Here is a 27,481-nt window from a genome sequence, read left to right as displayed (position 1 = left end):
TTCCTTCTCCCATGACTCATAAAACGCAACACAGTCAGTTAATTGAAAAAAGGTAAAACCCATAAATCCAGATGTGGAAAAGTCTTGCAAACAAAAAATTGAAGAAGCCGGAACCCCAAACAGCTCTCTCAGTACCTGCATCACCACAAACTCTCTCCCAAATCTCCTTTTAGCTTCTGCAGTTGCCTCCGCCTTCACTTGTAACCGGACCGTATTCTTCATCCGCACCACCATGGTCGGCAAGGGTGTATCCTCTCTCGCTGATTCCATTTGGAAGGATCAAACTTGATCTTAGCCAAAAGGCCGAAAAGCGGACCTCCATGGGAGGCGAGGCAAGGCCCCTCATTATTTGCTCTGCTATTCTTCACAAAAAGCGGCAATCCCCGAAAAGGGGAAGCACACCGTTCCTGGAGACACTGCAATACCAGGCCGATGCGTGGAGTGGACGGAGCAAGCCCCGGCTCCAGCTCCGTGATCCAAAAATCAATTGAATATGCAGTCCCCGGGTAGGGGACGTATCAGATATTAAACTGATAAGAACAGATTTTTTCTTTTGAAAAAATGTATTGTCACCATTTTCATTTTGAACATTTTTCACACATTTCTTTTCGTTTTTTTCAACACACATTTAAAAGAAACATACAATTTTGCTAAAAACAAACAATTAAAACCATTGTGTGTCTTGATAAAATGTCCATTTTGTGTGTGTGTGTGTTAAAAGGTGTCAAAAGTAAAAAACACAATTTAAAACAAGCATCTCATTTTTTGTAATAAAAACCAAGTCCAGTTTCTAAAACAGAATAAAATATACCAATTAAATGACTTTAAAAGTCATCTGTTGTGCAAGACCGGGGGTGAGTCCTTATCAATCTGTCTTCACCCCGCTCTCCAGAACAGGCGCGTAAGATGTTGTTGCCTTATGGGCTCAGCGGAGATACTCTCTCCTCCGGCCCGCTGGCCCGCTGTTCCCGTAGCCAGAGTGGTGAGGGTGCATCTACGGGCAGCCAGGAGCGGTGGCGCCCGGGACCCTTCCCGTGCGACCCCGGCCCCCTCGTCCGAATATCGCCGTCCGGTACCCCTGCAGCATTGTTGTTACCTTTAGCTCGCATGCATGGAGGGGTACCGTAACGCGCTTCCCTACCAGCAGGTTTCTGGTGGCCCAGATGGCATCCTTGATGACGTTGAGGGTGAGCCAGAGCGAGGTAAATTCCTGTGCTGTTAAGTCCTTCAAGCCCCAGCCCACCCCAAGGATGGCGAGTTGGTACCCTAACTGGGCCCCACCCGCTGGTAGGCACGGGGAAAACAGGGGGCCGGTCTTGGCCCACAGGGCCCGCGCGGCACCGCACTCCCAGAGCAGATGTTGGACGGTCTCCGGGGAATTGCACCTGGACCGAGGGCAGATCGCGTTTTTGGCCATGCCTCTGGAGTGCATAACCGCTCTGACCGGGAGGATCTCATGAGCCACCATCCACGATAGATCTTTATGCCGGTTCTGGAGAGCGGGTGAGAAGCGTTCCTCCAAACTTGTTTGGCCTCACCTAGTGTGAGGCCTGGAACTGGACTCACCGGTTCCCGATCCTGCACAAGAGAGACGAGATGCTTGTGGTTAGTTAAAATGGTGACTTCTGCTTTTTCTAAAAGGTATCTCTTTAAAAACTTTTTGATAAAACAATATTCTTTTGGCAGGTTAAAAGACACTGGTGTTTTCAGGTCAACAGGTAAAATCTTTAAGTTGTTCTTAAATAAGACCCCATCCAAAACCGTGTCATGGCTGCCGCCTTGTTATCTTTGGATGGGGTCACAGCATACTTTATGTGGAGGGCGGTGAAGCGGCTGCCTAAAAACAGGTGGGGGTCTGGGAGGCCTTTTCCTCCATTCTCCGGTTTTCTCTTCACGACTTCTCGCTTTAGGCGCTCCCACTTGGACCCCCACAGGAAGTAAAACACCGCCCTCTCCAGCTGTGCCAGAAATCTCCGGGTGGACTAAAACAGAACAGACAAGTAAAATCAGGGGTAAAATCACCGATTTAAAAATTAAAACCTTGCCTTCAAAAGTCATCTGTCTTAGTCCCCAGAACCCCAGTCTTTGCTTAACTTTCCCTAACAAGTCAGTCCAGTTTTCTTCCACCTCCCTCGCTGTCGAATTTCACCCCTAAAATTCTTAAATCGGTCTCTTTAAAAGTCACGTCAGTCCACCTATGTCCGCTCCTCCCACGGCCCGAAGAGCTGGGCCTCGGATTTGCTTCGTTGAGCTTAGCCCCGAGGCCCGACCGTACCAGTCAGTCAAGTCCATTGCTCTTCGTACTGATAAAACGTCCGTGGCTAAAAGGGTTACGTCGTCCATATATAAAACACAAGTGGCTGTCAGTCCGCCCGCCCCAGGAACGTGAAGTCCTTTGATCCATTTGTCCCTTCTCAAGATCTGTGCCAGTGGCTCAATACAAGCCACGTACAGAAGAGGAGATAAAGGACACCCTGACGGACACCGCTGTGGATATTCACAGCCTTGGAAAGATGCCCATTTACAAGGATTTTGCTGACTATGCCCTTATACAGCAGTCCCACCCACCCATTTTTTGAAGTACTTGAAACAGGTACTGGTGCAAGACTCGGTCAAATGCTTTTTCAAAGTCTAAATTTAGGACTATTAGCCGAATATTTCTGTCTCTCGCATAACAGATGGTGTCTCTAATCAGCACTAGGCTGTCTGTTATCTTTCTTCCGGCACAGCGCAAGCTTGATCCGGTGGATCACGTCCTCTAAAACAGTCGACATCCGTGTCGCTAAAATCTTACTAAAAAGTTTACAATCAAAGTTTAAAAGTGTGATTGGTCGCCAGTTTTTCAAGTCAGTCTTGTCACCTTTTTTGTGAAGTAAAGTCACTATCCCTGTTCTAAAACTGTCCGGAAGTCGGTCAAGGGTCTCAAACTCTTTAAAAATAGTCAAAAGCTCACGTCCTAAAATGTCCCAGAATGTTAAAACTCTAGGGAAGTCCATCCATTCCTGGGGACTTCTTCTTAAAACCTTTAAGAGCTTTCTGTATTTCTAAAACTGTAAAATCCTGGGCTAAAAGCAGATTTGGGCTCTTTACCTTTTGTTTAAAAGGTTAAGACTTCCCTAAAACACTGTCTTGAACTTCTTTTGAACTATATAAATTATTATAAAAGTTTTCAGTTTCCCTTAAAATATCTTCCGTGCTATTTACTTCCCTCCCACTAAAAGTTTTTAAAGAAATGAATGACCCACCCTGTGTTATAATTTTTTTTAAAAAGTATCTGGTACATTTCTCTCCTTCTTCAATTTCTCTTTCCTTGCATCTTAAAATCACACCTCTACTCTGGGCTTCTGACAACACTAACATTTATTTTTTCACCTCTTCAATCTCTTTTGTAAAATCCGATCCGCTGTTTAAAAGATTAAAATACCTCTGCAGTCTTTTTTGCAGCCCCATCATGCGTCGCTTTTCCCTATTCTTATTTTGTTTCCCTATCTTTTTAAAAAACTGTCTGATAAGAACAGATTTTTTTTTTTTTTTTATTAAATCCATATACTCGTACAGATTTACAAATTAACCACATATGTATCTTGCGCTCACAATTCCGTTTAGACTTAAATGTCTCAAGCCTTTAAATTTTCAATTCAAACACAAAAATCACCAAAATCATAACCATCAAGATCAAAACCAACACATTACAATCCGTACATCAAACCCAAAAAATAAAATGAAATAAAATAAAATAAAATAAAATAAAATAAAATAACATAAAACTTTAAGCCCTCAAGGCCTTATCCCACACCTACCCGTGGGAGTCCTCCCCACACTCCCCTCATTTTCTCCTGCCCATAGACAGCCTTATATCCATTCACCTCTTTCCCTAAACTTGCCAAAAGTGAAGAAAATAGCTTTTGAGGCTCCAATCCAGGCAACTGTTTCCTTACACACCTTAGTCGCCATTCCCATAAGATGCGCTTCCCTTCTGAAACAGTCACCCACACTACCCTCTTCCGCTCCTTCTCCATATTTCCCAATCCCACCCCATACAATACTAAATCCCTTGTAATCAGTGGTCCTCCCCACACCCTCCACCACCCAGCCACCATCTCCCATAGAGATGCCGCTCCTGGACATGACCATAAGGCGTGCTCAATAGTTTCTTCCCCTCCGCAACCCACTGGGCACAAAGGAGATCTACCCTGACCATGTCTGTATAGTCGCTCCCTTACTGGGAGCCTCCCTAATGCTGCCAAGCAGTTCACATCCTTACACCTCCCTACCAAATAATCCGACTGCAAGGACAACCAATTCACTTCCATAGGAGGCCCTGCCCCTCTAGCTTCCCTAACCGACCCCTCCATCAACCTAACATACAACTCCTTATGATTTAACAACAATGACTGTTCCAAACACCAAGGGTTCCCCTTAATGATGTCTACCGCCACTTTGTAATGTTCAGGCCTATCCAACGACCAAGGCACCCTGTTACTCCACCCCGTTAAACGCCTCAAAGGCCAACCCAACCAAAAACGAGCCAACACATATGATTTGTGCTCTAAAGCCTGCACCACTATGCGAGCTGCAAATGCAGTAAACAGAGCCGCTACCTTCCAAGGGAGGCACGGTACCCCTCTACCTCCATTACTCAGATGCTGAAACATCTGTGACCTTGCTACTAATTCTGTTCTCCCTTTCCAAATAAAGGAAAACACCAACTTCTCCATTCTCCTCCCCTGCCAAAAGGGTAGTGGAAAAACTTAAGCCAGATGGTTAATACTCGGCAACACATCTGCCTTCACTACCTGCACCCTACCCCATAACGACAAATCCCTTACACTCCACCGGTTTATTCTAGATTTCAAGGATTCCAGCAACCCCTCCCAATTTTGCCGTGCACTATTCTCTTTAAAAAACCGAACTCCCAAAATCTTAATACCATCTTGACACAAGGTATACCCTCCAGGAACCACAGTTCTCTTACTCCACCGTCCTACAAACATCACTGAGGACTTACTCGCATTTACCTTGGCCCCTGTCGCCTCTGAAAAGGAATGCAAAATCTCTCCTGTCATGGCAAAATCTTTTTCCGTGGTCAAAAAAACCGTCATATCGTCTGCATAAGCCGACACTTTTGCCCTCATCCCACCTCCACCTGGCAATACTACCCCGGTCAAGGCTGCTGTTAACCGTAGTCGACTAATCAGAGGCTCTAAGAACAATATATAACACAGGGGTGACAAAGGACACCCTTGCCTCACACCACCCAACTGTTCCACTGGTTCAGAATAAAATCCATTTACCCTAATCCGACTAAAAACCTCACTATACAAAAGCCGGACCCAGGCTCTGAATCTTGGACCAAACCCAAGCCTCTCTAATACTGACCACAAAAAGGAATGACTGACCCTATCGAAGGCCTTTTCCTGGTCAAGACTCAGGACTGCCAAAGGAAGCTGACGCTGCTCAGCCCAACTGATCACATCCCGGATTAAAACCAGGTTAAGGCTGCCTGATCTTCCTGGAACCCCACACGTTTGGTCTGGGTGGACCACCAAACCCACTACCTCCTTAAGCCGGAATGTTAATACTTTCGCTAGAATTTTATAATCCGTAGTGAGTAAAGTTATTGGCCGCCAATTTGCCAAATCCTCCTTATTATTTTTCTTATACAAGAGGGTCACCAGCCCCATCCTCATAGACAGAGGCAGTTTCCCCCTTCCCAAACTCTCTTGATAAACCTCTACCAATTCAGGGCCTACTAAGGGCCAAAAGACTTGATAAAACTCAGCCGGTAAATCATCGCCACCCGGAGACGTACCTTTCTTCGGGGACTTTATTGCTACCTCTACTTCCTTCAAAGTCCCTTCTTCCTCTAAACCACCCGCCTCCACTTCCTTTAAGGTTCTGTCCAGACCATCCAAAAACCCCTCTGCTATTGTTTCACTCCTTCCTCTATTCACAAACAGTCCCTTATAGAAGGCCACTGACGCCTTCAGCATTCCTTCAACTGAGTCAACCCTACCATCCTCCGTATTTAAACCCTCCATACTGCTACGCTTCTGCCTGCCCTTCACCGTCGAAAAGAAAAACTTTGTGGGTCTTTCGTCTAACACCCGCTGACATAAGCCTGACTGCATAAAAAATTTCCTTGATTCCCCTCTATAATACTCATTTAAAAGCTCTTGCAAACATTTGGCTTTCTCCCACCCTTGCGCAGTGTTCAAGTGCCCTTGTGAAACTAAAACCTGCAATTCCCTAGACCACTGACCTACTTGGTTCCGCTTAGCCTTCCCCAAAGCTTGACCCCATGCCCTGCAAAAAAACCTAACCCTCTCCTTCACCCCTTCCCACCAGTCAGAGTGTGTCTTGTAGAACCCTTTTAAATTGCACCACCCAGCATACAAAACCCGAAACACCTTACAAAACTTTGGATCTTGGAGGTATGTTATATTCATCCTCCACTTCCCTCGACCCCTTTGTACCGCTTCCACCTCCACCCCAGCTCCAACTAGACAATGGTCTGAACACCACATTAGCTGTCGAATATAACTCCTAACCTTAACAGATTTTGAAAAAAAAATATAGTCCAGACGTGAGGCCTCCTGCCTACTGTTCCACCACGTGAACCCTAACCCCTCCTCTCCAATTGACTGACCTGAATCTTGTAGCCCAAAATTTTGGATCACACCTCCCAATTCCCCCCCTGAACTTTTCTCCAAAGACATATTGAAATCCCCTCCCAGCACCACCAACCTATTGGTATATAATAACGGACAGACTTTCCCCAAAAAACCTTCCCTCTCCTCTCGCTTGCTGGGCCCATACACATTTATAAAACGCAAGGCCACCCCCCTCCATCTTACATCCACAAAAATCACCCTCCCCGGAACAATAACCCCGGATGTTTCAACCATCACATCCCATGAAAAAAATAAAATTCCCACCCCATCCGCCCTCACATTCCCCACACCCCAGTAGGATGGTCCCAAGTTCCATTCCTTTGAGAACTTCTCCACATCCTTCTCACTCTCCAAGTGGCATTCTTGTGAAACTAAACCTGCAATTCCCTAGACCACTGACCTACTTGGTTCCGCTTAGCCTTCCCCAAAGCTTGACCCCATGCCCTGCAAAAACCTAACCTCTCCTTCACCCCTTCCCACCAGTCAGAATGTGACTGGTAGAACCCTTTAAATTGCACCACCCAGCATACAAAACCCAAACACCTTACAAAACTTTGGATCTTGGAGGTATGATGCATTCATCCTCCACTCCCTCCCTCCTCCCTCCTCCTCCTCCTCCTCCTCCTCCTCCTCCTCCTCCTCCTCCTCCTCCTCCTCCTCCTCCTCCTCCTCCTCCTCCTCCTCCTCCTCCTCCTCCTCCCTCCTCCCTCCTCCTCCTCCTCCTCCCTCCTCCCTCCTCCTCCTCCTCCTCCTCCTCCTCCTCCTCCTCCTCCTCCTCCTCCTCCTCCTCCTCCTCCTCCTCCTCCTCCTCCTCCTCCTCCCTCCTCCCTCCTCCCTCCTCCCTCCTCCTCCTCCTCCTCCTCCCTCCTCTCTAGATTGAGATCATCAGCTCATTAGTTCTCCTCAAAATCCTGCATAAGACTTGCTTCTTGAAGAGACATCAATGATCTATACAGACTGCAATTGAGCCGGAACCGAGCAATCCTGCTTATAAAACACAACCTCCCTTCTACATCCCTAACATCTCTCCTATTATCTCCTGCAAAAATCTACCCAGGACAATAAAGAAATCATTACCCAATGAAAAGGATCCCAATCACTTTGAGACTGGATCTGTTGAGCTTCACAAAGAACCGCCTTTTCCAGTCCAGATTGCATCTCAACCTCTTTCACAGCCTCACAATCTCTCCAGAAAAGCCTTCACCTCTCCATCCTCCACAAAAGGATTGTAAATGAATAAAAGAAAAATCCTGAACAAACAGAGGGTGCAGACACAATCCTTCCAAAAGCTGTGCTCAAGCCTCATTTGCTGCATTTTCAAAAAAAGGTCAATCCATAAAGATAAAAACCTGAGACAGAACAGTACAGGCACTTGAAGACTCTTTCGCCAGACAAATAAATCATGACCGGCAGAGGAAGGCGAATCCCACGATCAGCCGCCCATCATGGCCTGAAGGCAACCTCTCCCGGCATAGTCACACTTGATCTTAGCCAAAAGGCCGAGAAGCGATGACACCTATGACGCAGCGGGGAGGAAGCCAGAAACGGCCACGCCCATCCAGGCCGCGGTCAGTCACAGAGACCTGAAAGGCCGGGGGATGGTAGCACCTTGCCCCGCCTGCGACGGAAAGTACGGCATCGCTCCTAACTCCCAAACGGCTTGTCGTCGCACTGAAGAGATTTTCGGCTATTTTGGATTTTGTCGAAAACCTACTTTTGCAGACTGGCACCAGGCATTTGGCCCCGTCCGGCCCGAAGCGGCGCAGAAAGATTCTCTGGAGTCTGACTGTCAATAATCAAGCAAAAAAAGTGGAAATTTCCATTCTCCTTGGCCAGGGGACCTCAAAACGTTCGAAGGTCGTGTGGCCGAGGTTGCTAAAATGGCTATAACTCGAGAAAGGAATGAGATCGTTTCACCCAAATCGGCACACCTATGTACGGGCCCAATCTGTGGTCAGGCGAAAAAGGCGCTGGCGCTGGCCACTTGGTGGCGCTGCGAGACGGAAAAAAGAATACTGACATAGAAAGGACAACCAAACAAGCATGAAAACAGCTACAGCTGGGCAACAGTCAGTCTGATCGACTTGAAAAGTGAGGTCTGTGAGAAATTGAAACTAAATGGCCCATCATTGGTGGGGCCGCCTTTTGAAGAGCGCAAACGACTTTGTTTTCACACGCGCGCAATATGACAGAACCGTTCGCTCCGCACAACTCTCTGGATCGCTGACTAGCCAGAACAAAGAAAAGAAGAACAAAGACACAAAAGAAAAACAAAGACGCGAAGAAGAACAAAGACACAAAAGCAAAAAGATTTATTTAACCAGCTCTTTCAGGGAGAGCGAACGCAGTCCCCACTACCATAAATTATGCAGTCGAGATTCCCACATTTGGGGAATTCGCAGGGGTCAGCACGTCCGAGTGCAATGGCCGAGCCTCGCCCTGGGTGAACCGCCTTCTTGATCATGGTGTCTCCTGCCAGGTAAGTATGAAGACTCAAGCTGCCAGTCAGGGCTACCATTTCCCTCTCGACCATCCTCATCAACGGTGACCCCACCCCTATCAAAGGATTCGCATTGCCAACCCCGATCCCGGGAATTGCCAACCCTCCCCTCCCTCCCTCCCTCCCTCCCTCCCTCCTCCTCCCTCCCTCCCTCCCCTATCCTCTCATTGAGATCATCAGCTCATTAGTTCTCTCTCCTAACGAGTTGGTGATCTCAATCAGGTGTGTTATATAAGGGAGACATGCAAAATGGCGCCCAGGACTGGAATTGAGAGCCAATGTTTTAGATGATCCCTTTTTATCAAACAAACCTGATTCGACGCATCAGCTCGTTAGTGGAAGACTCCAAGACCTCAGGTGAGAGATCTCAATAAACGGCAACCACTGCTATAATAAAATAAAATACCTAACTACGTAATACTATTATTGTTAGAAATTGCAACAAAATCAAAATAGAAATATAAACTTTTGAACTGCGGGTTTCGTCTGGCCAGAGGAGAACTGGCCCCCCGACTGAGTCTGATTTCTCCCAAGGTTTTTTTCTCCATTCTGTCACAGAGGGAGTTTTGGTTCCTTGCCGCTGTCGCCTCTGGCTTGCTCAGTTGGGGACGCTTAATTTCTAGCGATTATCGCCGATTTGATTGCACAGATACCATTTAAACTAAACTGAGCTAGACAATGACATGTCTGAATTCAATAATGAAATGCCTTTAACTGAAAATTGAGTGTTTAATCTTACCATCATACATTACTGACATTCTGTCTTCCAATTTGATACTGTTAAGTGCTTTGACACAATCTGTATTGTTATAAGCGCTATGTAAATAAAGGTGACTTGACTGCTTTGCGAGACCAGACCTCCGTGGGAGGCGAGGCAAGGCCCCTCCTTATTTGCTCTGCTATTCTTCACAAAAAGCGGCAATCCCCGAAAAGGGGAAGCACACCGTTCCTGGAGACACTGCAATACCAGGCCGATGCGTGGAGTGGACGGAGCAAGCCCCGGCTCCAGCTCCGTGATCCAAAAATCAATTTAATATGCAGTCCCCGGTAGGGACGATCAGATATTAAACTGATAAGAACAGATTTTTTTCTTTCGAAAAAGTTTATTGTCACGGTTTTCGTTTAGACATTTCCACACTCATTTGTTTTTGTTATTTTTTTCTCAAACACATACATTTTAAAACAAGCAGTAATAAATAGAATGAATACACATGGTTAAAAGGAAATACAATAATTGCTAAAAACAAGCAATTAAAACCAATGTGTGTGTGTCTTGTTTTTAAAAGTCCATTTTGTGTGTGTGTGTGTTAAAAGGTGTGAGTGTCTCAACAATAAAAACAATTTAAAACAAGCATCTCATTTTTTGTAATAAAAAACCAAGTCCAATTTCTAAAACACAATAAAATATACCAATAAAATGACTTTAAAAGTCATCTGTTGTGCAAGACCGGGGGTGAGTCCTTATCAATCTGTCTTCACCCCGCCTCCAGAACAGGCGTGAGATGTTGTTGCCTTATGGGCTCAGCGGAGATCCTCTCCTCCGCCCGCTGGCCCGCTGTTCCCGTAGCCAGAGTGGTGAGGGTGCATCTACGGGCGGCCAGGAGCGGTGGCGCCCGGGACCCTTCCCGTGCGACCTCGGCCCCCCCGTCCGAATATCGCCGTCCGGTACCCCTGCAGCATTGTTGTTACCTTTAGCTCGCATGCATGGAGGGTTACCGTGACGCCCACCAGCAGGTTTCTGGTGGCCCAGATGGCATCCTTGATGACGTTGAGGGTGAGCCAGAGCGAGGTAAATTCCTGTGCTGTTAAGTCCTTCAAGCCCCGGCCCACCCCAAGGATGGCGAGCTGGTACCCTAACTGGGCCCCACCCGCTGGTAGGCACGGGAAAAACAGGGGCCGGTCTTGGCCCACAGGCCCGCAGCGCCGCACTCCCAGAGCAGATGTCGGACGGTCTCCGGGAATTGCACCCGGACCGAGGGCAGATCGCGTTTTGGCCATGCCTCTGAGTGCATAACCGCCTGACCGGGAGGATCTCATGAGCCACCATCCACGATAGATCTTTATGCCGGTTCTGGAGAGCGGGTGAGAAGCGTTCCTCCAAACCTGTTTGGCCTCACCTAGTGTGAGGCCTGGAACTGACTCACCGGTTCCCGATCCTGCACAAGAGAGACAGATGCTTGTGGTTAGTTAAAATGGTGACTTCTGCTTTTCTAAAAGGTATCTCTTTAAAAACTTTTGATAAAACAATATTCTTTTGGCAGGTTAAAAGACACTGGTGTTTTCAGGTCAACAGGTAAAATCTTTAAGGTTCTTAAATAAGACCCCATCCAAAACCGTGTCATGGCTGCCGTCTTGTTATCTTTGGATGGGGTCACAGCATACTTTATGTGGAGGGCGGTGAAGCGGCTGCCTAAAAACAGGTGGGGGTCTGGGAGGCCTTTTCCTCCATTCTCGGTTTTCTTTTCACGACTTCTCGCTTTAGGCGCTCCCACTTGGACCCCCACAGGAAATAAAACACCGCCCTCTCCAACTGTGCCAGGAATCTCCGGGGTGGACTAAAAACAGAACAGACAAGTGACATTAGCGGTAAAATAACAGATTTAAAAATTAAAATTCTACCTTCTATTGTCAGCTGTCTTAGTCCCCAAAACCCCAGTCTTTTCCTAACTTTCCTAACAAGTCAGTCCAGTTTTCTGTCCACCTCCTCTTTGTCGAACTTAACCCTAAAATCTTAAAATCGTTGTCATTAAAAACTATGTCAAGTCCACCTGTGTCCACGTCTCCCCACGGCCCGAAGAGCTGGGCCTCGGACTTGTTCCTGTTAAGTTTGGCGCCCGAGGCCCGACCGTACCAGTCAGTCAAGTCCATTGCTCTTCGTATAGATAAAACGTCCGTGGCTAAAAGGGTTACGTCGTCCATATATAAAACACAAGTGGCTGTCAGTCCACCCGTCCCAGGAACGTGAAGTCCTTTGATCCATTTGTCCCTTCTCAAGATCTGTGCCAGTGGCTCAATACAAGCCACGTACAGAAGAGGAGATAAAGGACACCCCTGACGGACACCGCTGTGGATATTTACAGCCTTGGAAAGATGCCCATTTACAAGGATTTTGCTGACTATGCCCTCATACAGCAGTCCCACCCAGGCTATGAACCTCTCTGGAAACCCCATTTTTTGCAGTACTTGAAAGAGGTACTGGTGCGAGACTCGGTCAAAAGCTTTTTCAAAGTCTAAATTTAGGACTATTAGCCGAATGTTTCTGTCTCTCGCATAACAGATGGTGTCTCTAATCAGCACTAGGCTGTCTGTTATCTTTCTTCCGGGCACAGCGCAAGCTTGATCCGGGTGGATCACGTCCTCTAAAACTGTCGACATCCGTGTCGCTAAAATCTTACTAAAAAGTTTGCAGTCGAAATTTAAAAGAGTGATAGGTCTCCAATTCTTCAGGTCAGTCTTGTCACCTTTTTTGTGAAGTAAAGTCACTATCCCTGTTCTAAAACTGTCTGGAAGTCGGTCAAGGGTTTCAAACTCTTTAAAAATAGTCAAAAGCTCACGTCCTAAAATGTCCCAGAATGTTAAATAAAACTCTAGGGGAAGTCCATCCATTCCTGGGGACTTCCCCTTCTTAAAACCTTTAAGAGCTTTCTGTATTTCTAAAACTGTAAAATCCTGGGCTAAAAGCAGATTTGGGCTCTTTACCTTTTTGTTTAAAAAGGTTAAAACTTCCCCTAAAACACTGTCTTGAACTTCTTTTGAACTATATAAATTATTATAAAATTTTTCAGTTTCCCTTAAAATATCTTCCGTGCTCTTTACTTCCCTCCCACTAAAAGTTTTTAAAGAAGTGAATGACCCACCCTGTGTTATAATCTTTTTAAAAAAGTATCTGGTACATTTCTCTCCTTCTTCAATTTCTCTTTCTTTGCATCTTAAAATCACACCTCTACTCTGGGCTTCTGACAATACTGACATTTCTTTTTTCACCTCTTCAATCTCTTTTGTAAAATCATCCGCTGTTTAAAAGAATAAAATACCTCTGCAGTCTTTTTTGCAGCCCCATCATGCGACGCTTTTCCCTATTCTTATTTTGTCTTCCTATCTTTTTAAAAAACTGTCTCGTCCGCTCCTTTACCATCTCCCACCACTGTGCTCGTGTATCATAAAAGTCTTGAGGGTCTGCCATTGGCTGAACTGCTCCTGTATTCTCTAACTACCTCCTCCTCTTCTAGCAGGGAGCAGTTCAGCTTCCACAGCCCTCCCCCTGCTGTCACACCTGAGGGGAGTGAAAGTGTGCAAGATAGCATGGAGTGATCTGAAAAAAAGAGGGGGGTTAATCTAGCATCGGTTGGCGGGAAGTCACGTGTAAAAATATAGTCGATTCGAGAGGCTCTGGTACCATCGCCACTAAACCAGGTGTAGCCCTCCTCTCTTTGATGCAGTGTTCTAAAACAGTCCACTAATTTAAAATCTTTGACTAAATTTTGTAATAAAACCGATGTTTTGTCTATTTTAAAATCCTCCCCTACCCTCTTCCTGTCTTTTTTTGATAAAACACAATTAAAATCCCCTGCCACCACTAGGGGAGCCCTACCTAGCATGTGGGGCTGCAGGTCTTCTAAAAGTTCATACCTCTGCTCTTTCTCAGTAAAACCATATACATTAAGAACATTAAAGTCTTTTCCTAAAAAGGTCAGGTTCACTAAAATTGCCCGCCTGCCTCTCACCACTGTGCTCCCTTTACCAAGATATGGGGGTTGTTAATTAAAATAGCAAGACCGTCGTTTCTGTTAAAATTTGACCCGCTCCAAATGGAGGGGCCTTGGGTCCACGTCTCCTCCCACTTCCTGTAATTTTTTAAAAAGGGTAAAACACATTCTTGTAATAAAAACACATCAGCTTTAACCGTTTTTAAAAAGGATAAAATGCTCTGTGCTCTTATGTGGGATCTCACACTTCTCACATTGATGGTGGAGATAGTGAGAGTCATGAGCAGTAGGGTAAAAAGGGTATGAACTATAAAAGAAGACATATTTAAAAGAATAAAACTACAGAGATATCATTAAAATCATTTAAAATTATGTAACGTCTTGTTGCACTTGTCTTTCCTTTTCCCCAGAAAAACTGGGATCAGGGGGGCAAGTGCTCGGCGCCTCAGGTGCCACAGAGAGAACCTCTTGCAGCTCCTTTGGTGACGATGATCTTAGCTTAAAATGCAAAAACGAAACCTCATTTGGGGATTCTAGGGGCCACAAACGCTCTAGATCTTCTGAGTTGGAACTATCTAGGCGATGTGCTGCCCTAGCTTTCTTCTCCTCTGTTTCCAGCAGAGGAGATCCCGCAGGTCTTTTTTGCACTTGAGCATTTGGGAGGAAACACTCAGTTTCACTCCCAATTGATTTCCCACTGATTTCTGACACAGTTTCAAGGGAGGAGTCAGTTCCTTCCCCGCTCTCCTCTCCTATGGTGACCTCTTCCTTTTCGTTTGTAACTTCTGACTCCTCCCCTGTGGCCGCCCCACTTCCTCCTTCTTGCCCAATCCCTGAGGCCGGCGGGAAATTCGAATCTCCCGCCAGCGGGAAACCCGATTTTCCCGCCAAAACCTCAGGCTCCGCCTCCTCTCTTTGTTTGCTTGTTTGCTTCTCCGGTGGGGCGGCCATTTTGTGACTTTTTAGTTTGTTGGCAAAGCTTTTTGGGCAGTCTCTGTAGAGATGGTCAGTTTCACCACAGAGATTACACCGCCTGCCATTGGTACACTCCTCAAAAGTGTGACCAATTTCTCTACACTTCCCACACACGATTTCTTGGCATGCTTCAGCCAGATGCCCCATTTTCAAACATTTCCTGCACAACTTGGGCATTCCTTGATAATGTATGTAGCCTCGGTTCTCTCCCAACACAATCATTGAAGGTATTTGACTTAGACCCTGGAATCCGTTTGGATCTTCCCACTGCTTGATGGGAACTCTCCAAGCGCAATTCCAGATACCGCCTTCGCTCACTACCTTGACTGGTTGACTGCGGACCGTGCAAAATCTACCCAGCCATACAGCAATATCATCTCCACTCACTGTTTCATTGAACACTCTAACAATCACTGTTTTAAGTGAATTGTCAGAAAGCTTCTCAACAGAAAACATGGAGAACTGGGTCTTACAAGCATCAAACCTTTGCCAGAAATCTTGCAACAAAGTAGCAGATCTAAAACTCACATCAAAACCTTTGTTCCAGGGAAGAGTCATTAAACAGTTCAGTTCTGTGGGTTTAAAATTTAGGGTTTTCTGGATCAGCTTCCTAGAGAAGTCAAGACGTGACATCCCCAGGAGCTTACCGTCAACCTCTTTAAAAAAGAAACGCACGCTGTGGTGCCTCCGCACGCCGGCACGGGCAGCCGACATGGTGGAGGCACCACCCGCACGCAGCGGCTAAAAAGACAATAAAATTACACAATAAATACGCTAAAAACAAACAATAAATTAACACAATAAATAAGTTAAGACCTTACCTTAAAAGAGTAGATTCTCCGCAGACAGAGTCGAATCCGATAAAAGCCGCTTGTCAATTTCCCTCTTGAGGAGTGAGAACCCGTGCGACAAGCCACACACGAGCCTAACGGTCCTGCAAGAGGCGATCGCTGTCCCAACCGTCCGACCAGACCGCGAGATCTTAGCCAAAAGGCCGAGAAGCGATGACGCTATGACGCAGCGGGGAGGAAGGCAGAAACGCCACGCCCATCCAGGCCGCGGTCAGTCACAGAGACCTGAAAGGCCGGGGCGGTAGCACCTCCCCGCCGGCGAGGTAAGTCACAGAGACCTGAAAGGCCGGGGCGGTAGCACCTCCCCGCCGGCGAGGTAAGTCACAGAGACCTGAAACGCCGGGGGACGGTAGCACCTTCCCCCGCCTGCGACGGAAAGTACGGCATCGCTCCTAACTCCCAAACGGCTTGTCGTAGAGCCAAGTGCCTTATGTCATCGGAATCCTTGGCTCGAGCCGAACGAGAGGCAGGTCTGGGATCGGCTCGTCGCACTGGCGAGATTTTCGGCTATTTTGGATTTTGTCGAAAACCTACTTTTGCAAACTAGCACCAGGCATTTGGCCCAGTCCGCCCGGCGGCTCAGAAAGATTCTCTGGAGTCTGACTGTCAATAATCCAGCAGAAAAAGCGGAAATTTCCATTCTCCTTGGCGAGGGACCTCAAAACGCTCAAGGTCGTGTGGCCGAGGTTGCTAAAATGGCTATAACTCGAGAAAGGAATGAGATCGTTTCACCCAAATCGGCACACCTATGTACGGGCCCAATCTGTGGTCAGGCGAAAAAGGCGCTGGCGCTGGCCACTTGGTGGCGCTGCGAGACGGAAAAAAAGAATACTGACATAGAAAGGACAACCAAACAAGCATGAAAACAGCTACAGCTGGGCAACAGTCAGTCTGATCGACTTGAAAAGTGAGGTCTGTGAGAAATTGAAACTAAATGGCCCATCATTGGTGGGGCCGCCTTTTGAAGAGCGCAAGCGACTTTGTTTTCACACGCAATATGACAGAACCGTTCGCTCCGCACAACTCTCTGGATCGCTGACTAGCCAGAACAAAGAAAAGAAGAACAAAGACACAAAAGCAAAAAAAGATTTATTTAACCAGCTCTTTCAGGGGAGAGCGCGAACGCAGTCCCCCACTACCATAAATTATGCAGTCGAGATTCCCACATTTGGGGAATTCGCAGGGGTCAGCACGTCCGGAGTGCAATGGCCGAGCCTCGCCCTGGGTGAACCGCCTTCTTGATCATGGTGTCTCCCCTGCCAGGTAAGTATGAAGACTCAAGCTGCCAGTCAGGGCTACCATTTCCCTCTCGACCATCCTCATCAACGGTGACCCCCACCCCTATCAAAGGATTCGGCATTGCCAACCCCGATCCCGGGAATTGCCAACCCCTCCCCTCCCCTCCCCTCCCCCATCCTCTCATTGAGATCATCAGCTCATTAGTTCTCTCTCCTAACGAGTTGGTGATCTCAATCAGGTGTGTTATATAAGGGAGACATGCAAAATGGCGCCCAGGACTGGAATTGAGAGCCAATGTTTTAGATGATCCCTTTTTATCAAACAAACCTGACCAATTCCTCTACACTTCCCACATATTAGCTCCTGGCATGCATCGGCTAAATGTCCCATTTTGCCGCACTTTCTGCACAATTTGGGCATTCCTTGATAGTGAATGTAGCCCGGTTCTCTCCCAACACAATCATTGAAGGTATTTGACTTAGACCCTGGAATCCGTTTGGATCTTCCCACTGCTTGATGGGAACTCTCCAAGCGCAATTCCAGATACCGTCTTCGTCTACTACCTTGACTGGTTGACTGCGGACCGTGCAAAATCTACCCAGCCATACAGCAATATCATCTCCACTCCACTGATACTGTTAAGTGCTTTGACACAATCTGTATTGTTATAAGCGCTATATGAATAAAGGTGACTTGACTGCTTTGCGAGACCAGGCCTCCGTGGGAGGCGAGGCAAGGCCCCTCGTTATTTGCTCTGCTATTCTTCACAAAAGCGGCAATCCCCAAAAAGGGGAAGCACACCGTTCCTGGAGACACTGCAATACCAGGCCGATGCGTGGAGTGGACGGAGCAAGCCCCGGCTCCAGCTCCGTGATCCAAAAATCAATTTAATATGCAGTCCCCGGGTAGGGGACGTATCAGATATTAAACTGATAAGAACAGATACTACACTTGATCTTAGCCAAAAGGCCGAGAAGCGATGACGCTATGACGCAGCGGGGAGGAAGGCAGAAACGGCCACGCCCATCCAGGCCGCGGTCAGTCACAGAGACCTGAAACGCCGGGGACGGTAGCACCTCCCCGCCTGCGACGGAAAGTACGGCATCGCTCCTAACTCCCAAACGGCTTGTCGTAGAGCCAAGTGCCTTATGTCATCGGAATCCTTGGCTCGAGCCGAACGAGAGGCAGGTCTCGGATCGGCTCGTCGCACTGGCGAGATTTTCGGCTATTTTGGATTTTGTCGAAAACCTACTTTTGCAAACTAGCACCAGGCATTTGGCCCAGTCCGGCCCGAAGCGGCTCAGAAAGATTCTCTGAGTCTGACTGTCAATAATCCAGCAGAAAAAGCGGAAATTTCCATTCTCCTTGGCGAGGGACCTCAAAACGCTCAAGGTCGTGTGGCCGAGGTTGCTAAAATGGCTATAACTCGAGAAAGGAATGAGATCGTTTCACCCAAATCGGCACACCTATGTACGGGCCCAATCTGTGGTCAGGCGAAAAAGGGCGCTGGCGCTGGCCACTTGGTGGCGCTGCGAGACGGAAAAAAAAAGAATACTGACATAGAAAGGACAACCAAACAAGCATGAAAACAGCTACAGCTGGGCAACAGTCAGTCTGATCGACTTGAAAAGTGAGGTCTGTGAGAAATTGAAACTAAATGGCCCATCATTGGTGGGGCCGCCTTTTGAAGAGCGCAAGCGACTTTGTTTTCACACGCAATATGACAGAACCGTTCGCTCCGCACAACTCTCTGGATCGCTGACTAGCCAGAACAAAGAAAAGAAGAACAAAGACACAAAAGCAAAAAGATTTATTTAACCAGCTCTTTCAGGGAGAGCGAACGCAGTCCCCACTACCATAAATTATGCAGTCGAGATTCCCACATTTGGGGAATTCGCAGGGGTCAGCACGTCCGAGTGCAATGGCCGAGCCTCGCCCTGGGTGAACCGCCTTCTTGATCATGGTGTCTCCTGCCAGGTAAGTATGAAGACTCAAGCTGCCAGTCAGGGCTACCATTTCCCTCTCGACCATCCTCATCAACGGTGACCCCCACCCCTATCAAAGGATTCGGCATTGCCAACCCCGATCCCGGAATTGCCAACCCCTCCCCTCCCTCCTCCCTCCCTCCCTCCCTCCCTCCCTCCCTCCCCATCCTCTCATTGAGATCATCAGCTCATTAGTTCTCTCTCCTAACGAGTTGGTGATCTCAATCAGGTGTGTTATATAAGGGAGACATGCAAAATGGCGCCCAGGACTTCAATTGAGAGCCAATGTTTTAGATGATCCCTTTTAATCAAACAAACCTGATCCGACGCATCAGCTCGTTAGTGGAAGACTCCAAGACCTCAGGTGAGAGATCTCAATAAACGGCAACCACTGCTATAATAAAATAAAATACCTAACTACATAATACTATTATTGTCAGAAATTGCAACAAAATCAAAATAGAAATATCAACTTTTGAACTGCGGGTTTCGTCTGGCCAGAGGAGAACTGGCCCCTCGACTGAGTCTGATTTCTCCCCAGGTTTTTTTCTCCATTCTGTCACAGAGGGAGTTTTGGTTCCTTGCCGCTGTCGCCTCTGGCTTGCTCAGTTGGGGACGCTTAATTTCTAGCGATTATCGCCGATTTGATTGCACAGATACCATTTAAACTAAACTGAGCTAGACAATGACATGTCTGAATTCAATAATGAAATGCCCTTTAACTGAAAATTGAGTGTTTAATCTTACCATCATACATTACTGACATTCTGTCTTCCAATTTGATACTGTTAAGTGCTTTGACACAATCTGTATTGTTATAAGCGCTATATGAATAAAGGTGACTTGACTGCTTTGCGAGACCAGGCCTCCGTGGGAGGCGAGGCAAGGCCCCTCGTTATTTGCTCTGCTATTCTTCACAAAAAGCGGCAATCCCCAAAAAGGGGAAGCACACCGTTCCTGGAGACACTGCAATACCAGGCCGATGCGTGGAGTGGACGGAGCAAGCCCCGGCTCCAGCTCCGTGATCCAAAAATCAATTTAATATGCAGTCCCCGGTAGGGACGATCAGATATTAAACTGATAAGAACAGATTTTTCTTTCGAAAAAGTTTATTGTCACGGTTTTCGTTTAGACATTTCCACACTCATTTGTTTTTGTTATTTTTTTCTCAAACACATACATTTTAAAACAAGCAGTAATAAATAGAATGAGTACACATGGTTAAAAGGAAATACAATAATTGCTAAAAACAAGCAATTAAAACCAATGTGTGTGTGTCTTGTTTTTAAAAGTCCATTTTGTGTGTGTGTGTGTTAAAAGGTGTGAGTGTCTCAACAATAAAAACAATTTAAAACAAGCATCTCATTTTTTGTAATAAAAAACCAAGTCCAATTTCTAAAACACAATAAAATATACCAATAAAATGACTTTAAAAGTCATCTGTTGTGCAAGACCGGGGGTGAGTCCTTATCAATCTGTCTTCACCCCGCTCTCCAGAACAGGCGCGTGAGATGTTGTTGCCTTATGGGCTCAGCGGAGATCCCCTCTCCTCCGGCCCGCTGGCCCGCTGTTCCCGTAGCCAGAGTGGTGAGGGTGCATCTACGGGCGGCCAGGAGCGGTGGCGCCCGGGACCCTTCCCGTGCGACCTCGGCCCCCCCGTCCGAATATCGCCGTCCGGTACCCCTGCAGCATTGTTGTTACCTTTAGCTCGCATGCATGGAGGGTTACCGTAACGCGCTTCCCCACCAGCAGGTTTCTGGTGGCCCAGATGGCATCCTTGATGACGTTGAGGGTGAGCCAGAGCGAGGTAAATTCCTGTGCTGTTAAGTCCTTCAAGCCCCGGCCCACCCCAAGGATGGCGAGCTGGTACCCTAACTGGGCCCCACCCGCTGGTAGGCACGGGAAAAACAGGGGGCCGGTCTTGGCCCACAGGGCCCGCGCGGCGCCGCACTCCCAGAGCAGATGTCGGACGGTCTCCGGGGAATTGCACCCGGACCGAGGGCAGATCGCGTTTTTGGCCATGCCTCTGGAGTGCATAACCGCTCTGACCGGGAGGATCTCATGAGCCACCATCCACGATAGATCTTTATGCCGGTTCTGGAGAGCGGGGTGAGAAGCGTTCCTCCAAACCTGTTTGGCCTCACCTAGTGTGAGGCCTGGAACTGGACTCACCGGTTCCCGATCCTGCACAAGAGAGACGAGATGCTTGTGGTTAGTTAAAATGGTGACTTCTGCTTTTTCTAAAAGGTATCTCTTTAAAAACTTTTTGATAAAACAATATTCTTTTGGCAGGTTAAAAGACACTGGTGTTTTCAGGTCAACAGGTAAAATCTTTAAGGTTCTTAAATAAGACCCCATCCAAAACCGTGTCATGGCTGCCGTCTTGTTATCTTTGGATGGGGTCACAGCATACTTTATGTGGAGGGCGGTGAAGCGGCTGCCTAAAAACAGGTGGGGGTCTGGGAGGCCTTTTCCTCCATTCTCGGGTTTTCTTTTCACGACTTCTCGCTTTAGGCGCTCCCACTTGGACCCCCACAGGAAATAAAACACCGCCCTCTCCAACTGTGCCAGGAATCTCCGGGGTGGACTAAAAACAGAACAGACAAGTGACATTAGCGGTAAAATAACAGATTTAAAAATTAAAATTTTACCTTCTATTGTCAGCTGTCTTAGTCCCCAAAACCCCAGTCTTTTCCTAACTTTCCCTAACAAGTCAGTCCAGTTTTTCTGTCCACCTCCCTCTTTGTCGAACTTAACCCCTAAAATCTTAAAATCGTTGTCATTAAAAACTATGTCAAGTCCACCTGTGTCCACGTCTCCCCACGGCCCGAAGAGCTGGGCCTCGGACTTGTTCCTGTTAAGTTTGGCGCCCGAGGCCCGACCGTACCAGTCAGTCAAGTCCATTGCTCTTCGTATAGATAAAACGTCCGTGGCTAAAAGGGTTACGTCGTCCATATATAAAACACAAGTGGCTGTCAGTCCACCCGTCCCAGGAACGTGAAGTCCTTTGATCCATTTGTCCCTTCTCAAGATCTGTGCCAGTGGCTCAATACAAGCCACGTACAGAAGAGGAGATAAAGGACACCCCTGACGGACACCGCTGTGGATATTTACAGCCTTGGAAAGATGCCCATTTACAAGGATTTTGCTGACTATGCCCTCATACAGCAATCCCACCCAGGCTATGAACCTCTCTGGAAACCCCATTTTTTGCAGTACTTGAAAGAGGTACTGGTGCGAGACTCGGTCAAAAGCTTTTTCAAAGTCTAAATTTAGGACTATTAGCCGAATGTTTCTGTCTCTCGCATAACAGATGGTGTCTCTAATCAGCACTAGGCTGTCTGTTATCTTTCTTCCGGGCACAGCGCAAGCTTGATCCGGGTGGATCACGTCCTCTAAAACTGTCGACATCCGTGTCGCTAAAATCTTACTAAAAAGTTTGCAGTCGAAATTTAAAAGAGTGATAGGTCTCCAATTCTTCAGGTCAGTCTTGTCACCTTTTTTGTGAAGTAAAGTCACTATCCCTGTTCTAAAACTGTCTGGAAGTCGGTCAAGGGTTTCAAACTCTTTAAAAATAGTCAAAAGCTCACGTCCTAAAATGTCCCAGAATGTTAAATAAAACTCTAGGGGAAGTCCATCCATTCCTGGGGACTTCCCCTTCTTAAAACCTTTAAGAGCTTTCTGTATTTCTAAAACTGTAAAATCCTGGGCTAAAAGCAGATTTGGGCTCTTTACCTTTTTGTTTAAAAAGGTTAAAACTTCCCCTAAAACACTGTCTTGAACTTCTTTTGAACTATATAAATTATTATAAAATTTTTCAGTTTCCCTTAAAATATCTTCCGTGCTCTTTACTTCCCTCCCACTAAAAGTTTTTAAAGAAGTGAATGACCCACCCTGTGTTATAATCTTTTTAAAAAAGTATCTGGTACATTTCTCTCCTTCTTCAATTTCTCTTTCTTTGCATCTTAAAATCACACCTCTACTCTGGGCTTCTGACAATACTGACATTTCTTTTTTCACCTCTTCAATCTCTTTTGTAAAATCCGATCCGCTGTTTAAAAGAATAAAATACCTCTGCAGTCTTTTTTGCAGCCCCATCATGCGACGCTTTTCCCTATTCTTATTTTGTCTTCCTATCTTTTTAAAAAACTGTCTCGTCCGCTCCTTTACCATCTCCCACCACTGTGCTCGTGTATCATAAAAGTCTTGGAGGGTCTGCCATTGGCTGAACTGCTCCCTGTATTCTCTAACTACCTCCTCCTCTTCTAGCAGGGAGCAGTTCAGCTTCCACAGCCCTCCCCCTGCTGTCACACCTGAGGGGAGTGAAAGTGTGCAAGATAGCATGGAGTGATCTGAAAAAAAGAGGGGGGTTAATCTAGCATCGGTTGGCGGGAAGTCACGTGTAAAAATATAGTCGATTCGAGAGGCTCTGGTACCATCGCCACTAAACCAGGTGTAGCCCTCCTCTCTTTGATGCAGTGTTCTAAAACAGTCCACTAATTTAAAATCTTTGACTAAATTTTGTAATAAAACCGATGTTTTGTCTATTTTAAAATCCTCCCCTACCCTCTTCCTGTCTTTTTTTGATAAAACACAATTAAAATCCCCTGCCACCACTAGGGGAGCCCTACCTAGCATGTGGGGCTGCAGGTCTTCTAAAAGTTCATACCTCTGCTCTTTCTCAGTAAAACCATATACATTAAGAACATTAAAGTCTTTTCCTAAAAAGGTCAGGTTCACTAAAATTGCCCGCCTGCCTCTCACCACTGTGCTCCCCTTTACCAAGATATGGGGGTTGTTAATTAAAATAGCAAGACCGTCGTTTCTGTTAAAATTTGACCCGCTCCAAATGGAGGGGCCTTGGGTCCACGTCTCCTCCCACTTCCTGTAATTTTTTAAAAAGGGTAAACACATTCTTGTAATAAAAACACATCAGCTTTAACCGTTTTAAAAAGGATAAAATGCTCTGTGCTCTTATGTGGGATCTCACACTTCTCACATTGATGGTGGAGATAGTGAGAGTCATGAGCAGTAGGGTAAAAGGGTATGAACTATAAAAGAAGACATATTTAAAAGAATAAAACTACAGAGATATCATTAAAATCATTTAAAATTATGTAACGCCTTGTTGCACTTGTCTTTCCTTTTCCCCAGAAAAACTGGGATCAGGGGGGCAAGTGCTCGGCGCCTCAGGTGCCACAGAGAGAACCTCTTGCAGCTCCTTTGGTGACGATGATCTTAGCTTAAAATGCAAAAACGAAACCTCATTTGGGGATTCTAGGGGCCACAAACGCTCTAGATCTTCTGAGTTGGAACTATCTAGGCGATGTGCTGCCCTAGCTTTCTTCTCCTCTGTTTCCAGCAGAGGAGATCCCGCAGGTCTTTTTTGCACTTGAGCATTTGGGAGGAAACACTCAGTTTCACTCCCAATTGATTTCCCACTGATTTCTGACACAGTTTCAAGGGAGGAGTCAGTTCCTTCCCCGCTCTCCTCTCCTATGGTGACCTCTTCCTTTTCGTTTGTAACTTCTGACTCCTCCCCTGTGGCCGCCCCACTTCCTCCTTCTTGCCCAATCCCTGAGGCCGGCGGGAAATTCGAATCTCCCGCCAGCGGGAAACCCGATTTTCCCGCCAAAACCTCAGGCTCCGCCTCCTCTCTTTGTTTGCTTGTTTGCTTCTCCGGTGGGGCGGCCATTTTGTGACTTTTTAGTTTGTTGGCAAAGCTTTTTGGGCAGTCTCTGTAGAGATGGTCAGTTTCACCACAGAGATTACACCGCCTGCCATTGGTACACTCCTCAAAAGTGTGACCAATTTCTCTACACTTCCCACACACGATTTCTTGGCATGCTTCAGCCAGATGCCCCATTTTCAAACATTTCCTGCACAACTTGGGCATTCCTTGATAATGTATGTAGCCTCGGTTCTCTCCCAACACAATCATTGAAGGTATTTGACTTAGACCCTGGAATCCGTTTGGATCTTCCCACTGCTTGATGGGAACTCTCCAAGCGCAATTCCAGATACCGTCTTCGTCTACTACCTTGACTGGTTGACTGCGGACCGTGCAAAATCTACCCAGCCATACAGCAATATCATCTCCACTCACTGTTTCATTGAACATTCTAACAATCACTGTTTTAAGTGAATTGTCAGAAAGCTTCTCAACAGAAAACATGGAGAACTGGGTCTTACAAGCATCAAACCTTTGCCAGAAATCTTGCAACAAAGTAGCAGATCTAAAACTCACATCAAAACCTTTGTTCCAGGGAAGAGTCATTAAACAGTTCAGTTCTGTGGGTTTAAAATTTAGGGTTTTCTGGATCAGCTTCCTGGAGAAGTCAAGACGTGACATCCCCAGGAGCTTACCGTCAACCTCTTTAAAAAGGAAACGCACGCTGTGGTGCCTCCGCACGCCGGCACGGGCAGCCGACATGGTGGAGGCACCACCCGCACGCAGCGGCTAAAAAGACAATAAAATTACACAATAAATACGCTAAAAACAAACAATAAATTAACACAATAAATAAGTTAAGACCTTACCTTAAAAGAGTAGATTCTCCGCAGACAGAGTCGAATCCGATAAAAGCCGCTTGTCAATTTCCCTCTTGAGGAGTGAGAACCCGTGCGACAAGCCACACACGAGCCTAACGGTCCTGCAAGAGGCGATCGCTGTCCCAACCGTCCGACCAGACCGCGAGATCTTAGCCAAAAGGCCGAGAAGCGATGACGCTATGACGCAGCGGGGAGGAAGGCAGAAACGGCCACGCCCATCCAGGCCGCGGTCAGTCACAGAGACCTGAAAGGCCGGGGCGGTAGCACCCTCCCCCGCCGGCGAGGTAAGTCACAGAGACCTGAAACGCCGGGGGACGGTAGCACCCTCCCCCGCCTGCGACGGAAAGTACGGCATCGCTCCTAACTCCCAAACGGCTTGTCGTAGAGCCAAGTGCCTTATGTCATCGGAATCCTTGGCTCGAGCCGAACGAGAGGCAGGTCTGGGATCGGCTCGTCGCACTGGCGAGATTTTCGGCTATTTTGGATTTTGTCGAAAACCTACTTTTGCAAACTAGCACCAGGCATTTGGCCCAGTCCGGCCCGAAGCGGCTCAGAAAGATTCTCTGGAGTCTGACTGTCAATAATCCAGCAGAAAAAGCGGAAATTTCCATTCTCCTTGGCGAGGGGACCTCAAAACGTTCGAAGGTCGTGTGGCCGAGGTTGCTAAAATGGCTATAACTCGAGAAAGGAATGAGATCGTTTCACCCAAATCGGCACACCTATGTACGGGCCCAATCTGTGGTCAGGCGAAAAAGGGCGCTGGCGCTGGCCACTTGGTGGCGCTGAGACGGAAAAAAAGAATACTGACATAGAAAGGACAACCAAACAAGCATGAAAACAGCTACAGCTGGGCAACAGTCAGTCTGATCGACTTGAAAAGTGAGGTCTGTGAGAAATTGAAACTAAATGGCCCATCATTGGTGGGGCCGCCTTTTGAAGAGCGCAAACGACTTTGTTTTCACACGCGCGCAATATGACAGAACCGTTCGCTCCGCACAACTCTCTGGATCGCTGACTAGCCAGAATAAAGAAAAGAAGAACAAAGACACGAAAGAAGAACAAAGACACGAAAGAAGAACAAAGACACAAAAGCAAAAAAAGATTTATTTAACCAGCTCTTTCAGGGGAGAGCGCGAACGCAGTCCCCCACTACCATAAATTATGCAGTCGAGATTCCCACATTTGGGGAATTCGCAGGGGTCAGCACGTCCGAGTGCAATGGCCGAGCCTCGCCCTGGGTGAACCGCCTTCTTGATCATGGTGTCTCCTGCCAGGTAAGTATGAAGACTCAAGCTGCCAGTCAGGGCTACCATTTCCCTCTCGACCATCCTCATCAACGGTGACCCCCACCCCTATCAAAGGATTCGGCATTGCCAACCCCGATCCCGGGAATTGCCAACCCCTCCCCTCCCTCCCTCCCTCCTCCCTCCCTCCCTCCCTCCCTCCCTCCCTCCCCATCCTCTCATTGAGATCATCAGCTCATTAGTTCTCTCTCCTAACGAGTTGGTGATCTCAATCAGGTGTGTTATATAAGGGAGACATGCAAAATGGCGCCCAGGACTGGAATTGAGAGCCAATGTTTTAGATGATCCCTTTTTATCAAACAAACCTGACCAATTCCTCTACACTTCCCACATATTAGCTCCTGGCATGCATCGCTAAATGTCCCATTTTGCCGCACTTTCTGCACAATTTGGGCATTCCTTGATAGTGAATGTAGCCCCGGTTCTCTCCCAACACAATCATTAGTCATTAGACCCTGGAATCCGCTTGGATCTTCCCATTGTTTGATGGGAACTCTCCAAGCGCAATTCCAGATACCGTCTTCGTCTACTACCTTGACTGGTTGACTGCGGACCGTGCAAAATCTACCCAGCCATACAGCAATATCATCTCCACTCCACTGATACTGTTAAGTGCTTTGACACAATCTGTATTGTTATAAGCGCTATATGAATAAAGGTGACTTGACTGCTTTGCGAGACCAGGCCTCCGTGGG

General features: G+C 47.0%; 1 protein-coding gene, 5 non-coding genes and 3 pseudogenes across 6 annotated transcripts in view; all 9 read right to left on the bottom strand.

Moving 5' to 3' along the window:
- Positions 1 to 391: 391 nt before the first annotated feature.
- LOC131548866 (U2 spliceosomal RNA) lies at positions 392 to 567 on the bottom strand (annotated as a pseudogene).
- An 8,437-nt stretch (positions 568 to 9,004) lies between these two features.
- Positions 9,005 to 9,161, bottom strand: LOC131548855 (U1 spliceosomal RNA). Its single transcript, XR_009273267.1, has one exon. It is a non-coding gene; the product is annotated as a U1 spliceosomal RNA (small nuclear RNA).
- Positions 9,162 to 10,107: 946 nt separating this feature from the next.
- LOC131548833 (U2 spliceosomal RNA) lies at positions 10,108 to 10,279 on the bottom strand (annotated as a pseudogene).
- Positions 10,280 to 16,813: 6,534 nt separating this feature from the next.
- LOC131548841 (U1 spliceosomal RNA) lies at positions 16,814 to 16,977 on the bottom strand. The gene has a single exon (XR_009273253.1). It is a non-coding gene; the product is annotated as a U1 spliceosomal RNA (small nuclear RNA).
- Positions 16,978 to 17,735: 758 nt separating this feature from the next.
- LOC131548857 (U2 spliceosomal RNA) lies at positions 17,736 to 17,926 on the bottom strand. The gene has a single exon (XR_009273269.1). It is a non-coding gene; the product is annotated as a U2 spliceosomal RNA (small nuclear RNA).
- An 847-nt stretch (positions 17,927 to 18,773) lies between these two features.
- LOC131548854 (U1 spliceosomal RNA) lies at positions 18,774 to 18,930 on the bottom strand. The gene has a single exon (XR_009273266.1). It is a non-coding gene; the product is annotated as a U1 spliceosomal RNA (small nuclear RNA).
- A 941-nt stretch (positions 18,931 to 19,871) lies between these two features.
- LOC131548832 (U2 spliceosomal RNA) lies at positions 19,872 to 20,043 on the bottom strand (annotated as a pseudogene).
- A 13-nt stretch (positions 20,044 to 20,056) lies between these two features.
- Positions 20,057 to 27,481, bottom strand: part of LOC131548696 (uncharacterized) — a 7,849-nt gene continuing 424 nt past the window's right edge. The window contains exons 2-3 of the mRNA XM_058790191.1: positions 25,471 to 25,659; positions 20,057 to 21,114 (exon numbers count right to left, since the gene is read on the bottom strand). Of these exons, the coding sequence (XP_058646174.1) occupies positions 20,530 to 21,114; positions 25,471 to 25,659 (774 nt within the window). The 3' untranslated portion in view covers positions 20,057 to 20,529. The remainder of the gene's footprint in view (positions 21,115 to 25,470; positions 25,660 to 27,481) is intronic.
- On the bottom strand, positions 26,604 to 26,764 carry LOC131548851 (U1 spliceosomal RNA). The gene has a single exon (XR_009273263.1). It is a non-coding gene; the product is annotated as a U1 spliceosomal RNA (small nuclear RNA).

The sequence above is a fragment of the Onychostoma macrolepis genome, chromosome 10 (genome assembly GCF_012432095.1).
Source record: "Onychostoma macrolepis isolate SWU-2019 chromosome 10, ASM1243209v1, whole genome shotgun sequence".
Lineage (NCBI taxonomy): Eukaryota > Metazoa > Chordata > Actinopteri > Cypriniformes > Cyprinidae > Onychostoma > Onychostoma macrolepis.
Note: the sequence above shows the minus strand (reverse complement) of the source record. Positions and strands in the feature narration are given on the sequence as shown.